The sequence below is a fragment of the Ipomoea triloba genome, chromosome 4, assembly GCF_003576645.1.
Source record: "Ipomoea triloba cultivar NCNSP0323 chromosome 4, ASM357664v1".
NCBI classification, from domain to species: domain Eukaryota; kingdom Viridiplantae; phylum Streptophyta; class Magnoliopsida; order Solanales; family Convolvulaceae; genus Ipomoea; species Ipomoea triloba.
The window spans coordinates 10,782,781-10,794,636 of NC_044919.1; the positions used below are offsets into that span (position 1 = coordinate 10,782,781).

The window sequence follows — 11,856 nt, forward strand, 5'->3', positions numbered from 1 at the left end:
TATATATATATATATATATATATATATATATATATATATATATATATATATATATATATATATATATATATATATATATATATATATATATATATATATATATATATAGGATGAAGTGAAAATTGTTACCTAAGTAGGAATTATGGATCAAATCCGACTATCAAACTATGATGGGGCATTTGGTTTGAGTGAGGGAATTAGGTGGGAAAATGGGAGATGAATAATGTGTGAATAAAATGGTAATTTAAATTTCAGTGTTTGGTTTGCAGGAATAGAATTACTGGAGGTTTCAATTTCAATGTTTGGTATACATGAAAATTGAAGGGAATAAGTAGTATAAAGTCTAAAATACCCATACTTATTATTATTATAAATCTTAAATGACCAAATTCAAATTTTACTTTTGAAAATTTATGTAGCACGTTGTAAATGGATATTAGAATTGCATAACGAAAGCAATACAATAGATAAGAGAGTTTTGAGAAAACATATTTGATTTATGTTGGCTTACTAATTGACATTTTATGTTGAAAGTGAAGAAGAAGACAAGCTACAAGAGAAAGAGAGAGACCAATCATCAATTTTAGGTTTAAAAAAAAAAGAGGAACAATTTTATCTCAAAGTTATTTTTTTCTTCCTAAAATTCATGAAATTAAAATACTAAGGGGGTCTGGGATTCTAATTTCATGAATATGAAGAAATTTTAATTCCATGAAATTGTAATTCCTCTAACCAAACGAAAGAATTTGTTTATCTTCGAAATCATGTAAAAATTAAGTAGAAATGTAATTGTAATTTCTTTAACTAAATGCCCAATTATAGTTGAATGGTTAACTTGTTGCATGCTGAGAGAGTCAGAGTTATCGTGGAAAACATATTATTTAATAATTAAAAATAGTTAAAATAATAATGATCTAGAAGTATTTCATTCGGTACAAACTATGGATAATAATAGAGTAGGAGTCTAGGACGGAGGAAAAAAATATGATAAAACTATTAAATATTGTGGATGCCCCCCTAACTCACAATTTATTGAAAACAGAGAGATTCTCATTTCTCATCAATTTAGAAGAAGAAGAGATGTTGTGGTGCAACTCCTTTGGTTTAACGATATCAAGAACCGATCCCCCACGGCCACGCTTCTCCTCCCACACATGCCACCCCGTCCGCCCCGGCCCCTTCATAGTCCAATCCAAACTCAAGGCTTCCTTGTACGACCTCCTGGGGATATCCGAGACGGGGTCGTTGCCGGAGATCAAACGGGCGTACAAGCAGCTGGCCCGAAAGTACCACCCCGACGTCTCGCCGCCCGAGCGGGTTGAAGAGTATACCCAGAGATTCATTCGGGTTCAGCGCGCGTACGAGACACTCTCCGATCCTAAAACCAGAGCTCTGTATGATACAGATAGGGCTAAAGGCCTCCGCTTTCCCCTCTCCTCACCTACGCGTTACTCTACACACCAGGTTTGTTCTTCATTTTTCTTTATTGTTACTTGGGTAGTTCTGAATTGGCGACAAAAGATACGAGCCTTTTTGTAAATAGATGTTAGCTGATTGAATTAGAAGGTAGAATTAATTGATAATATTAGTTTATTGTAGAAAAATGTTTTGTTAAATTAGCTGATAGTTGTTTGGTATAATTTCTTTTTTTCAAAAAGTTAATTGAAAATGTTACTTTGAGTAACCTTTTAAAATTTTATATTTTAGAGTTACAAAAAACTTATTAACCAAACGTTTATGTTATTTTTTAACTAAGTCAAACAACTAATAATTGTCAAATAGGTTAAAATTGATTGATATGTTAATTATTTACCGAACAAATCAATGAGATTTTTACTTTTTGTACATACAATTTTTTATATGGATGTCGATCTGATAAAACAATAGTATAAATTTGGGATTGTTTCAAAACAATAGTATAAATTTGGGATTATTCATTTGACCTTATTTCTATCCTCTCTCCCTGTTTATATATTGCTTTCCTATCATTGAATAAGGAAAAATTGTTCAATCTGAGTTACCACTTTTAAGGAACCTTTTGCTACCCCTTTTACATCAACAACAATCTATCTAGTTCCTACTTTGTCAGCATATAATATATAAAATATAAATGTGTAGTTCATCTATGTTAGATAGACGGAACACATTATTTAATTCGATATTACAGTTAACATTTAAATCGAAATCTTTATGTTATGATGCTCTCTCTAAAACACTTTCTTTGTGTTTCTTTTTAAATGGAATTTCTTCATTGGAAAATGAAAGAAAATTTAATATTACTATGTTTAGATCTGTTTTCAAATATATCTAAAACAAGTTTTAGGAAGACATGTTGAAATATCACTCCCTCTCTAGAGAGTTAAACTCGAAATCTTGTGGTTATCAAATCAACTGTCTGATTAACTCGGCTGATGTTATTCAAGTTATTTTTTAAAACCTAACTACTATCAACCAACTGATTTTATTTTTTCTTAATATATACAGGCAATGGAGGATAAAAGTGAATGGAAAAGCATATGGCAGTCTCAGCTTTCAGAGTTAAAGAGAAGGAGCATGTCTAAGGATTCCCATCACAATACATCTTGGGGAGCAACAATGCGCACACAAAGCCATCAAACATCATCTTAACCAAACTTATGTTCTTGTATATCATCAACTGTGCATACATAGGGGCATTTGGTTCAAATATTGCGATCAGAGTCGTAATTGAAATCAAATAATGATAATTGTAATGAAATCAAATAATGATAATTGTAATGGGTTTAAGAGAAAGAAGTTTCTTTATTTGGTAATAAATAAGAATTAGAATCAAAATAAATAAATAAATAATTAATTAATTAAAATTTTAAATAAATATCAGACACACACACACATAAAAGTTTCATATTGAATTTACGGATAATGATCTTTTTATTCTTAATTTTTTTCTTTTTCAACCAAATGAAGCACAAAGAGCCAATATTGTTTTTTATTATTACATTGTAATAGAGTCAATAGTACTCAAATTTTTTAATTTTTTTTTATTTTTTAATATTGTTTAAAAGAAGGAGAAACAAATGGTAATGTGTTTTATGATTATTAAATGATTTGAATCTAATAATAAAACAGTAAAAATAAGCTGACAAATATGATAATGAATATCAAATTCAATAATAAAGCATAAAAGTCACCATATATTTTTTCAAATGATAATTTTGACTTTTTAAAGAGTTAGGAATATCAACAAAATAATTAACATCATATTGTATTTCAAATTAGGTATCGTGGAATATCACAACATTATATGTCTCCATAAATTGACAAAAAATCATTTCAAAGACTAAAAAAAGTGACTTTTTTTTTTTGAAGAGGAATAAGTAGTATAAAGTCCAAAATACCCATACTTTATTATTATTATTATTATTATTATATTATTATTATTATTATTATTAAATTAAAATTTAAATAGTTACTCTATATTTACCAATTAATCTTTTAAACTTTTGATAATTCATAATATATAACTTTTAATTAGTACTTTTAAGTTGTTAAACAACAACAAAACCAACTGCTACTAAGTATTAATACTAAAATGAAACTAGAATTTATATTTGTATTAATTGAATATTATTATTTATTTTGTGTAATTTATAATACATATGTATTTTCTATGCGCGATGCGCAAAAACAAGTGCCTAATATTTAGATACTTTATATTAAAATTTTAGATTTATTTAAATTTTAGATATTTATATTATTATAAATAATAATAATAATAATAATGTAAAATATTTTTATAAATTTGATGTTTATAATTTAGAAAAAAAATACTCCAATATATAATGTGTATAATGGAAGTTATAACATTAGGGGTATGTTTGCCCAAAATATTGTATAGTACAATTCTTATAGTATAATGTATAAAAAAAAATATAACAGAAAAATGGACATAAATAAAGGTACATTCATTAATACTTATTAGTTTTTAGAATAAATACTAGATAAATTTATAAATTGTCAATTAAATAATAATAATAATAATAATGTGTTAGCGGATTTATTCATGTCATTTTATGTCATATCAATGTAACTAACTTGAAATTTGTTAGGTTACATGTTGTTTAATGGCCCGTTTCGTTTGTGGGCCAAACTCGTTAATAACCTATGTTTATTCGACACGAAATGATGAAAATGAACACGAATTGTCAAGTCTACACCTTAGATTAATTTTGTTAGTTTCTATTTCCCAGTTTTGAATTAGTATTGTTGGGTGATGGCAAAGCTTATCCAGTTGTAGGTACAACAATTTCTTTTTGAGGATGAATGGATAATCAATAATGTGAAAGCGTGGAATATATTCATTTTTGAAGTTGGAAAAAAAAAGAAAAAAAGAAAAAGAAAAAAAGACAACGTTATACCAGTTTTGGGGTTAAAAATTGACAATTCACCAAATCCGGTTTGTTATGTGAATATATCATCTCACAATGATTGTAGTTAGTTTGATTGGGGGTATGTTTTTACTTTCTATAGAATGACCTATTGGAAAAAAGAGTTAATAACCAAAATGGTCTCTTGACTATAGCGAAATTACCAATTTGGTTCTCGACTATTATTCTTGCTTAATTAAGTCCCCAACTATGAAAATGTTAACCAATTTGGTCCTCTGTTAACATTTCATCCACAAGCCGTTAAATTTAAGGACAAAAAGGTAATTTCATTTCTCTTATTTATTAAAGTTTTCTTCTTCCCCGCCTTTCCACTCATTTAATTTACTGTACAGCTCCTGGGAATCCTTCGCAAAGAACTATCGGCAAGGACATCCTTTCTCTTGTTAAACATGAGTGCTAACTAACTGTCTCTAAGTCATGGAAATTGCAGAAAATTAGAATGAAACTTCACTCCATCAAGTACAATTTGTACTCCACCAATTTTTTTAATACATTGCATGGTATAGGATAAAGTAGCAGACCCATTACTTGTCACCCTGCAACTTTTTTGCGTATGGAAGTATAGGCTTGGTTTTTCGTCTGGAAGTAGGCATTGAAATAGTATGAAACTTATTCAGCGTCGGAAAGGGAGTGGCACGATGATACATAACTTGTCTATGTCCATTATTTCTAGCACATTTTGATCTGTACCTGTCAATGATCCTTTCATTTACGAATGCTCAAATGATTCCAAAGCAGGTGCTGTGGCTATATATTCTCGAATGCCTTGATGTAATCCTTGAGGGGCCACTTGTGCTTGAAGTCGGAGCCAAGGAACTTACTGCCCCTGTGGTGATGGAATCGTGTTTGATAAATTTGCCAAGTAAGTTACCGATCATCTCTAGGACTGTCGTTGATGAGTAACCGATCAAAGGGGAGATCGTAAGCTTGAACCCACACGGAAATCCCATTAAGAGAGATGTTTACTGCTTTTCGCCGGAACGGAGCAGTTTGCATACTAACATGCAGTTTTCGAATGACCATGGGTTGTCGTCGATAACACGCTGAGCATCCTTAGGATGACAGAACTGAAATTCATAAAGATTTGGCCTGACTTCGATGATACGAACACCGCGAACAGGTTTCCAGATGTTTGACATTGTGTGTTGCATGTAATCAAACATGATGATCTTGGTATGTAGTCAAGAATTTCCCTACCAGTGTGACCAAACTCGTTGTTCAGAATCTGCTAGGGTGCGTTGAAAGGCCGAAAGGGCAAAAGAAATCCCTTTCAATTCGCTTCCTCTCTAAGAGCTATGTTTGCGCAGCGTTCTGCCAAGGTTGACGCATCTTCATTGTTCATCGCCATGAGAGATTTGGACAGAAAGCAATCAGCTAGAACCCTAAAAATGGGGGAGAAGATACAGAAAAAAGGAGCTTAGGGAGAGAGAAACTCGACGATCGAGAGAGAAATCTTCTAAGTTTTGAAAGTTGATACTTCATTCTCAGTTCCACTATATTCATGGTGCCTAGAGGATCATTTTGGACCATTTTAGGTAAGAAAAGTGTGCAATTACATTATTGCCCTCAAAATACACGGACAGTTTACGGTAATGATAACGGAGGACCAAATTGGTTAACATTTTCATAGTTGGGGACTTAATTAAGCAAGAATAATAGTCGAGGACCAAATTGGTAATTTCGCTATAGTCAAGGGACCATTTTGGTTATTAACTCTGGAAAAAATGATATTGTAGTTAATTTGTTTAAAATTTTAAAATTTTTAAAACTTGATAATTATAAATTATTTAATACTTTAATAGTTAATACTAAAATATTAACCTAAAAAATCTAATGTTTGAACAATTTGGGGTTATTTTGCTCAAAATGATATCATTTTGAGTGAAATATAACCCATTTTAAAAAGAATGGAACAATAGCTAATCGGTTGACTAGGCGACCTAGGCGGTTAGCGCCTTAGCGGCCTAGGCGGCACTTAGTCGGCCGTTTAGCCGGCCAGCCCCCTAGACCACCAATTATGGTGATATGCTAGGCGGCCGGCCAGTGCTTAGCACTTAGGCGTCGATTAATCGTTGCCTAAATGAAATTTTTGTAACACTGTTTATAATGCAAGGTGAACCTTGATCCATAATATAATTCGCACAAGTTTTATGATTGAATCCAATAATAGAATAGTAAAAGTAAGTTAATAAATATGGTATATAATGAATATCAAATTCGATAGTATGATACAAAAGTTCCACACCGTAACCCACTTCTGACTGTGTAAACCAACCTAGGTTACCCATAGCTGACCGGCTCAAACCCAAAAGTTTGAGGTTTGAACTCACAACCTCTCGACTACAGATGTAACTCTCTTATCACTTGGTCTACACTTACAGGCAATTAACATCATATTGTATCTAGGATATGTATCCCGAGATTTCGCATCATTGTGTGTCTCAATGAATTAACTAATGAGATGTTTAGTTGGGATGAATTTAGGTGTAAAGGAATTACAATTCAATCATTTCAAAGACTTAAAAAAAATGGTTGACTTTCATTTTACTCCCATGAAATGATGATTTGTTAATTCGGACACAGGATGACGTGTTATTCACAAATAACTAATCAAAGTCACGTTTTTAAGGGATTTGTGTGATGTAAATGCCAAATAAAATACTCCGTAGGGGAGTAAAAAGGTGATTTTCTTAAAATAATCTTATAAATAAATATCTACTACATGTCACATATGGCCATATGGGCTGCTTGATATTTTTATCAAATCCACATGTACAATATGTACACAACATGCCATGAACACCATATAAACATCCACATGAAAAACTTCTTGTACATTACAAATGGCAAAGCCAAAAATAATTTCTATCATCCTCCCATCACGGATTCGAAATCTCATTCTGAAAATATTACCGTAACAAGAAACTGTTCTTTCACGCATGACATCTTTTCTTTAAAACTCTCAAGACAAGACTAATGAATAATGATCACATCCTTGAATAATTAAAGACTTATAAATTGTTGAAAAAATGTTTGTATTTTGTAACATTTTTGAGATGCAAAAATGTTACAGAATACAAGCACTTTTTTTGTCCGCATTTCTCAAATATTAAATAATTCTTAATAGAATTTATTCTAAACTTAAAATAATATTTCAACTTCACAACTTCTAAATATTATTTAACTTTCCCAAGATCTTGTGGTCTAGTGGCATCAAGTTGCACTTTATATGGAGGTTGTGGGTTCAAGTCTCAGTAGAGGTGATATCGACTTTGAGCAACTTCTTCATTTAGTCCCCAACTATTGTGACATTTAAAATTTTTTTACCATATTACATCAGTGACTTTCATTTGATTGCCACCATTAATTTTCTATTAAAAATCCTGTTAATTGGCGTTTTTAGAATTTACAAATAACAAAGGAAAAAATCGTTACACATATCCTAACTCATATTTCGAACATATTATTAGAGATATCGTAAATATCAAATGATGTAATATCGTAACTCAAAAATATGAGTTGCGATAAGTGTAATGATTTTTTCCTTTGTTATATGTCAATTTAATGATATCATTGTGTTTCAATATCATTTACTCATATTTCGAACATATTTCTATGAGTTACGATATTACATTCTTTAATTTTATATTTACGATATTTTTAATGTGTTCAAAATATGAATTACAATATGTGTAAGGAATTTTTCTTCGTTATTTGTCAATTCTAACAGTAAATTAATTGAATTTTTAACGGAAGATTAATGGTGAAATCAAATGAAAGTCATGGATGTAATATGACAAAATTAAAAGAATAAGACTAAATGTGAATACCACAGTAGTTGATGACTAAAAGTGAAAATTCCTCAAAGTCATGTATGTAATATAGCAAAATTAAAAGAATAAGACTAAATATGACAATATCAATATAGTCAAGGACTAAAATTAAAAGTTGCTTATTAAAGTCAGGGATGTAATATAGCAAAATTAAAAAAATATGATTAAATGTAGCAATGCTACAATATTTGAGTACTAAAAGTGAAATTTGATGTTATATAAATATCCAATGACCTTGTGGTCTAGTGGCACCCGGTGTCCCGATTAACACTCCCACATGGATAATGGGAGTGGGTTTGAGCTTTAGTGGAGACAACTGTTGACTCTTTGTGCTTCAGTAACCGAGTCAGTAGTACTAAAAAAAAAATCCAACATTGGAGGTGATTGGAGAAATAAATTTTCGCAAGCATATTACATGGACATTGTCACAATATTATTTCTAACTGTGATGTTCTTATTCAAGAAGGCTGAATTCCTGACCTTAATGGCTCTCCACACTTTAATATGACCGAACATGTGAAATGATATAAATCACAATAACTCAGATATGGTCTTACACTGTTTTGATATCGAGTTTTAAATTTTGATCTCATCATCCAAACACTACTTACTAAATCAAAAAGTTAAACCCATGCCGGAGGCTTTCCAACTGTGCTATTGATTCTAAGCGTGGCAGTCATCACTCTATTGTTGAGGCTTTGCTAACGTCCTTAAATCGTTCAAAGAAATGGAGAAGAAGAAGAAATGGAGTCAAATACTGGTTCCTTTTGCTTTCAGAATCTACGTGGCATATTAAAATTAGAGTAGTCTAAACGTAATTCATCAATTAATAATTGATAAAGATTTATCCAAAATAATAAATTTCTCTCAAAATGTTTAACCTTAACTAAATTTATTTTGTATTTTAAGGAATAATTTATATATTTTATTATGAGTTTATTTCACTTTTGATCTCTTGACTATTATACATGAATTACATTTAGTCATTGACTATTAAAAATTTTTAATAGGTGCATAACTATTTAACGGAAGAAACATTGCATTCGCTTCTTTCGTAAGGAGCACTTCTGAAAGAAGTACAACATTTATTTATTTTGAAAGGAGCACTTCCGCAATAGTTGACCGGAAATTGAATGACAAGACTAAATGTGATACAAATTACATAGTCATGCACCTAAGTTAAAAATTTTAATAATTAATGACCAAATGTGATTCATGTATAATAGTCAATGGACCAAAAGTAATTTTTTTTATTCCTACCTTCACTTATACTTCATATATAAAAGAAGAATATGAAAATTGTAGACTTTTTTTTTTTTTTTTAATTATTCTAACGTGCACTTGCATGGTAGACATTGATCCAAAATAACATTCTAATTATGTGTTTGCAGTTAACGAATTATGTATATATCTATAAATAAATTGAAAATACACATATTATATTAATTGCATGGACATAATATACAATTAAACATATTAGGTGCGCAAAGGAACCATATATTTTAATAATTGTAATACCTTATAGTCTAATTATATTCTTCCTAGTTCATAGTTTTAGAATTAGACCAATTAGTTTGCTAATTGAAGCATAATTTTTGCATATCTTAGAATATTAATTAAAAAAAATTTCTAAAATTTATATCTTCTATAACAAAACCATTGTAGAAGGTAACATAGCATGAATACAAATAGTGTTCAAAGAAAACAACACGCTAGTACAATTTTTAAGATCAGCAATACACTAGATATTTCGAGATTTTCAAATCCCTTACATATCACATTTTTAGAATTTTTTCTATGAGAATTGAAAACGTGAAATTTGTAGTGTTCAAAGTGCAAGATAAGTTTGGTAAAACGGTAAAGCTCACTTACCTAAGGATTAACTGTGCATAACAATGGCGGCCTTTGGTGTTCAGTTTATCTGCAGCGCCATGAAACGAGCTTCAATTCGTTCGATCAAGCAATGCACCATTCCTTTTTGAGGTCCGATTTCAGCTCCTTCACCTCATTCTCCGGCAAAATCACAGTCACAAGCCTTCCTTTCGCACCGTCTTCTCCGACATGTCTCGGCGCCGGAAGCACCAAAACGCAGCCATCGTCGCCGACTCCATCTATTTGGTAGCTCACTTTCACCGGCTTCTGTCCTCTCCATTCGAATCCGTAGAAATCGGCGTCTTCCATATCGACGAATGTTAAATTCGCTCCGTAGAACACGACGTCTGCGTCGCCGCGCTCTTTCTCCATCGCTTCATCGATTTTCCGGCGCTCGTCGGCGCCTTCATGCTTCAGCAGCCTCGCGAGCTCCGCCAGATTGGATTCTCCGATGGAGTCGCCGCCAAGTTTCACTGTACTAACCGCTTGGCTGTTGCCGACATTGCCGGCTTTGATGTGGGCCTGTGGGCTTTTCCTGCAAACCGTCACCACTTTGGGCTCAGGCCCATTACGATGCCGGGCTACGGCCTGCCAAATGATTGCGGAGAGTAACTCAAATGGGCCGTAGTCTCCTATTGTGGACCTCATTTGGCCCAATTGTGACGGCCCCACGAAGAAAGTGAAACGCTCCATTGTGCAATTGTTGGTGACCGTCCAATGATCTCCAACTGGGCCAACTTTCTTGATGGAAAGTGGATCTTCTAGAACTTTCGGTAGTTCTTGATGGGCCGTTGCCTTAGTCAGTGTTTGGGCCAAGCTCATGGGCCGGGCTGGTTTGGTACCGGCAACAACTTTTCCAAACATGTTCATGAACTCTGTAGCTGAGAAGACGTCACCAAGAACATGGGCCCAGGTTAGGCCCAATGCTACTCCACCGCATTTAAATTTATTATACTGCACAATAGCATTTATTATTGCACGGCTCGAAAAAGCTAAAAATAGAAATAACAAAAACAAAATAAATTATTAAACTGCACAATAGCATTTATTATTGCACGGCTCGAAAAAGCTAAAAATAGAAATAACAAAAACAAAATAAATTATTAAATTCTTTTGATTGAACTAAGTCAAAAATTCTGTTTGATTCAATAACCGATAAAAGATGTTTTTAGAAATTATTTAATTATGTACTAGATCGAATGGACTAATTAAATAAAATTAGATTTTTAAAAATCATTTAATTAAAGTATACACGTACACACAATTGATGTGAGAATTAGAAAGGTGGAACCCATGCATTAAACTGGTGTTTCTATCATCTTCACATAAGAGTACAATTTTAGGTGGGCAAATTTGTTTCCCATTAAAAAGCACAAGCTATAGAACACACTTTCAAACTGAGAAGTTTCTTTTGTAGTTCTGTGGGTATCTTTTGTAGATATAATATTTTACCTTATTTGGGACTTTTATTACACTGAGCACCTAGCAATATGTTACTCTATTCATCTTTTTTATGTTTGAAGACAAAAACTTAGAGACGGTCTTTAGGATTTTTGTCTTGCAAAACGGATAATAAAATATAATACTTATACCAGCAAACATAATAAGGAAAAACATCTGTGGCAACCTAGTTCTTTATTTATTTTTAGACTTGGAAAAAAATAAATGTAAAAAATAGTAAAATGAAATTGAGACACAAAAGGGGAGGGGAGGGGGGGGGGGGG

The 11,856-nt window shown here is 31.9% G+C and overlaps 2 protein-coding genes across 2 annotated transcripts in view; one reads left to right on the top strand and one right to left on the bottom strand.

Annotated features, from left to right (window-relative positions):
• The first annotated feature begins 982 nt into the window (after positions 1-982).
• On the top strand, positions 983-2,796 carry LOC116017297 (chaperone protein dnaJ 20, chloroplastic-like). The gene is made up of 2 exons (XM_031257851.1): positions 983-1,464; positions 2,485-2,796. Exons 1-2 carry the CDS (start codon positions 985-987, stop codon positions 2,626-2,628), a joined length of 624 nt encoding a protein of 207 aa, XP_031113711.1. The 5' UTR covers positions 983-984; the 3' UTR covers positions 2,629-2,796.
• A 7,123-nt stretch (positions 2,797-9,919) lies between these two features.
• The window catches only part of LOC116014922 (protein ECERIFERUM 26-like), a 2,861-nt gene continuing 924 nt past the window's right edge, over positions 9,920-11,856 (bottom strand). The window contains exon 2 of the mRNA XM_031254882.1: positions 9,920-11,086. Coding sequence (XP_031110742.1) covers positions 10,217-11,086 — 870 coding nt within the window. The 3' untranslated portion in view covers positions 9,920-10,216. The remainder of the gene's footprint in view (positions 11,087-11,856) is intronic.

Coding starts and splice junctions, on each gene's coding strand:
- LOC116017297 (XM_031257851.1), top strand. CDS start 985: ATGATAAAACTATTAAATATTGTGGATGCCCCCCTAACTCACAATTTA. Junction 1,465..2,484: donor CGCGTTACTCTACACACCAG/GTTTGTTCTTCA, acceptor TAATATATACAG/GCAATGGAGGATAAAAGTGA.